This window comes from Sander vitreus, chromosome 18, assembly GCF_031162955.1.
Source record: "Sander vitreus isolate 19-12246 chromosome 18, sanVit1, whole genome shotgun sequence".
In the NCBI taxonomy this organism is placed as follows: Eukaryota; Metazoa; Chordata; class Actinopteri; order Perciformes; family Percidae; genus Sander; species Sander vitreus.
The window spans coordinates 1435328-1440327 of NC_135872.1; the positions used below are offsets into that span (position 1 = coordinate 1435328).

At 50.5% G+C, this 5000-nt stretch overlaps 1 protein-coding gene across 1 annotated transcript in view; it reads right to left on the reverse strand.

Annotated features, from left to right (window-relative positions):
- The window catches only part of LOC144533775 (rho guanine nucleotide exchange factor TIAM2-like), a 47459-nt gene that overhangs the window by 19702 nt on the left and 22757 nt on the right, over nt 1–5000 (reverse strand). The window contains exons 10-13 of the mRNA XM_078275329.1: nt 4264–4336; nt 3402–3491; nt 2084–2317; nt 1768–1868 (exon numbers count right to left, since the gene is read on the reverse strand). Coding sequence (XP_078131455.1) covers nt 1768–1868; nt 2084–2317; nt 3402–3491; nt 4264–4336 — 498 coding nt within the window. The remainder of the gene's footprint in view (nt 1–1767; nt 1869–2083; nt 2318–3401; nt 3492–4263; nt 4337–5000) is intronic.

The following is a 5000-nucleotide window of genomic DNA, read 5'->3' on the forward strand; positions in this document are numbered from 1 at the left end:
GGCCGCCGGTCCTACGAGCGGACGCCATTAATCCCCAACAGACTCTACACACCAACACTCCTACAGGAGTAAACGGGATTATCAGATTATCTACCCCAGGAAGTGTCTGAGCTGCAGCAAGCACAGGGGCATTGTGGGAAAGGAAAGGATTTCTGCAGGTGAGGAGGTGGAGGAATGTAGCTGAGTACATGTTCTACTGCAGAAGCAAAACATATCTGATCTGAAGTCACTATGTTATAAAAGCCAGTGAGTGTTTCCTGATGTGACGCCCTTCCACCAAAATATTAATACACATTAAAGGTGCAATAAGTGATATTATGTTATATTAAGACCCAGGACTAGGTGGAGGGACGTCCAGCTGGGAGGAGGTCCCGGGGAAGACCCAGGACTAGGTGGAGGGACGTCCAGCTGGGAGGAGATCTCGGGGAAGACCCAGGACTAGGTGGAGGGACGTCCAGCTGGGAGGAGGCCTCGGGGAAGACCCAGGACTAGGTGGAGGGACGTCCAGCTGGGAGGAGGCCTCGGGGAAGACCCAGGACTAGGTGGAGGGACGTCCAGCTGGGAGGAGGCCTAGGGGAAGACCCAGGACTAGGTGGAGGGACGTCCAGCTGGGAGGAAGCCTAGGGGAAGACTCAGGACTAGGTGGAGGGACGTCCAGCTGGGAGGAGGTCTCGGGGAAGACCCAGGACTAGGTGGAGGGACGTCCAGCTGGGAGGAGATCTCGGGGAAGACCCAGGACTAGGTGGAGGGACGTCCAGCTGGGAGGAGGCCTCGGGGAAGACCCAGGACTAGGTGGAGGGACGTCCAGCTGGGAGGAGATCTAGGGGAAGACCCAGGACTAGGTGGAGGGACGTCCAGCTGGGAGGAGGCCTCGGGGAAGACCCAGGACTAGGTGGAGGGACGTCCAGCTGGGAGGAGGTCTCGGGGAAGACCCAGGACTAGGTGGAGGGACGTCCAGCTGGGAGGAGGCCTCGGGGAAGACCCAGGACTAGGTGGAGGGACGTCCAGCTGGGAGGAGGCCTAGGGGAAGACTCAGGACTAGGTGGAGGGACATCCAGCTGGGAGGAGGCCTCAGGGAAGACCCAGGACTAGGTGGAGGGACGTCCAGCTGGGAGGAGATCTCGGGGAAGACCCAGGACTAGGTGGAGGGACGTCCAGCTGGGAGGAGATCTCGGGGAAGACCCAGGACTAGGTGGAGGGACGTCCAGCTGGGAGGAGGCCTCGGGGAAGACCCAGGACTAGGTGGAGGGACGTCCAGCTGGGAGGAGGCCTAGGGGAAGACCCAGGACTAGGTGGAGGGATTATATCTCCAACCTGGCCTGGGAACGCCTCGGGATCCCCCCAGTCGGAGCTGGTTAATGTGGCTCGGGAAAGGGAAGTTTGGGGTCCTGTCTCTCTGTCTGTCTCTCTGCCTGCCTGCCTCTCTGTCTGCCTGCCTGTTTCTCTGTCTCTCTCTGTCTGTTGTAGTTTGTCTACCATTCGCTAAGGGGGTGCTGCAGCACCCTCTGCACCCCTAGTTCCCACGGCCATGCAAAGCGGACCAAGTGAAGGATCCTCAGAGCGCTGACGTCCACCGAGGCCACGCTCCATCTCGCGTCTCGCAACGTTGACAGAGGTCGGACATAGATGATGACAGATCACGCTACAACCCGTTATCAACACAGTGTCTCCACGATGTGAGCAGTAGTTTGTCCGTAACCCTGCTGACAGACGGACGGACAAACCAAGCTGAAAACTGTAACCTCGTTGGGAAAGTGAATGTCTCACCTTTCTCTGCAGCTCGCCGTCCTCAGACCGTTGGGATGAAACTCTGTCACAAACGGGAAGCACGGCGCCCTCTGGAGCATCTGAGAAATCAAGACCAGGTTCTGAATATTCTGTTGTGATTCAGACTTTTATCTTAACCCTCCCAATTGCCCCAAAAATAATTTGGATGCATGATGTCTGTTGTATAGAAACCATGCAACAAAAGTGCCAAAATACTTCGAAAATTAGAGACAGAAACGACAAACAAAAGTGTCAGAAACATTAAAAAAAACACGGCAAAAACTATTAAATAAAGCATCCAAAAAGTGTTAAACACCGTGTTTTGTCGTACCGGTGTTGGTCCAGGTGTTGGTCCAGTTGTGGGGGTGCGGGGGCTGGCAGGGGTCAGCGGGGGGGTCAGCGGGGTGGTCAGAGGGGGTGCTGGGAGTCCCGTCTCTCCGCAGCAGCAGCTGCAGCTTCCTGTGGCTGAAGACGCTCTGCATCAAGTCCAGGTCCAGACCGGACAGCACCGCCCCGTTCACCGCCAGAACCTTGTCCCCCGCCCTGAGACCTGATGGGAAACACACACACACACACACACACACACACACACAGTTAGTTGCAGGTCTTTGACATGTTTTCTGTTTGGCTGCAGGAGTCGTGAGCGCCCTCTGGTGTCACATTATCAAAGTGCAACAAACAAACCCCCACAGATATGAACGTGTTCACATTGATCATGATGTGTGTGTGTTGATATTGATCATGATGTGTGTGTGTGTTGATATTGATCATGATGTGTGTGTGTTGATATTGATCATGATGTGTGTGTGTGTTGATATTAAACATGGTGTGTGTGTTGATATTGAACATGGTGTGTGTGTGTGTTGATATTGAACATGGTGTGTGTGTGTTGATATTGTATGATGTGATATTGATCATGATGTGTGTGTGTGTTGATATTAAACATGGTGTGTGTGTTGATATTGATCATGATGTGTGTGTGTTGATATTTGTCATGATGTGTGTGTGTTGATATTGAACATGGTGTGTGTGTTGATATTGATCATGATGTGTGTTGATATTAAACATGGTGTGTGTGTTGATATTGATCATGATGTGTGTGTGTTGATATTTGTCATGATGTGTGTGTGTTGATATTGAACATGGTGTGTGTGTGTGTTGATATTGATCATGGTGTGTGTGTGTGTGTGTTGATATTGATCATGATGTGTGTGTGTGTGTGTGTTGATATTGATCATGATGTGTGTGTGTGTTGATATTTGTCATGATGTGTGTGTGTTGATATTGAACATGGTGTGTGTGTGTGTTGATATTGATCATGGTGTGTGTGTGTGTGTGTTGATATTGAACATGTGTGTGTGTGTGTGTGTGTGTTGATATTGAACATGGTGTGTGTGTGTTGATATTGATCATGATGTGTGTGTGTTGATATTTGTCATGATGTGTGTGTTGATATTGAACATGGTGTGTGTGTGTGTGTGTGTTGATATTGAACATGGTGTGTGTGTGTGTGTGTTGATATTGAACATGGTGTGTGTGTGTGTGTGTGTTGATATTGAACATGGTGTGTGTGTGTGTGTGTGTGTGTGTGTTGATATTGAACATGATGCCTGTGATATCTGAGGGGTTCAGACCTTCTCTGGCAGACAGTCCCAGCGGCTCCACCTCGCTGACGTGCACGTGACTCCTCCCTGCTCCGTCCATGTGACCCTTCACTGCAAACCCTGCAAGCAAAATGTCAACATTGATATTTAGTTATCATGCTTCTGCACAACCACAAAATACAGGACGTGAAGATTCAAAGACATGAAAACAGCCAAATCATCGGTACTCTCTCACTTAGAAATACATTACCTAATTATATTTCATTCATTCATTTCACGCTGGGTTTACAGCAAGCACACACACACACACACAGTCTCACACACACACACACACACACACACACACACACACACACACACACACACACACACACACACACACACACACACACACACAGACACACACACACACACAGACAGTCACACACACACACACACACACACACACACACACACACACACACACACACACACACACACACACACACACACACACACACACACAGTCACACACACACACACACACACACACATACACACACACACACAGACAGTCTCACACACACACACATACACACAGACAGTCACACACACACACACACACACACACACACACACACACACACACACACACACACAGACAGACACACACACACACACAGTCTCTCACACACACACACACACACAGACAGTCTCACACACACACACACACACACACACACACACACACACACACACACACACACTGAGAGACAGACACACACACACACACACACAGACAAAAACACACACACACACACACACACACACACACACACACACACACACACACACACACAGGTGTTTCCCCTGAAAGCTCGGCTGTCAGGTGAAGTGTGAATCTTTTTCTCACCGAAGTCTTTGGCCGCGTCGAGTCGACAGATGTTCAGAGTGAAAACAGCTGGAAGCTGCGGCTCCTCACACACCTGAACAACAAGAGACTTCAGAATCACAACAGGATTCACTGGAAGAAGTATTCAGATCCTTTACTGCAGTAAAAGTACTAATACCACACTGTAATAATACTCGCGTTTACATGTGTTGTGTTCGTCGCGTTGCTCGTCCCGCTCGTCATTTCCGGTAAGTGTTTTAACATAAGTGTTCATTTTGGGACAATACTAACCATCCAAAGTGGGCACTACGGCAGGAAGTGGTCAGTGACCATTAGCGGTGGACTGATGTAGTCCACTGAAGTAACTGATGACTGAAGTATGAGGAATGAGACACAGCCTTAGTATATCCTATACTCACCACCCTATCCTCCGCATCCTATCCTCCGCATCCTACCCTCCGCATCCTATCCTCCACATCCTATCCTCCGCATCCTATCCTCCGCATCCTATCCTCCACATCCTATCCTCCACATCCTATCCTCCGCATCCTATCCTCCGCATCCTATCCTCCACATCCTATCCTCCGCATCCTACCCTCCGCATCCTACCCTCCGCATCCTATCCTCCGCATCCTGTCCTCCGCATCCTACCCTCCGCATCCTACACTCCGCATCCTACACTCCGCATCCTATACTCCACATCCTATACTCCACATCCTATCCTCCACATCCTATCCTCCGCATCCTATCCTCCGCAT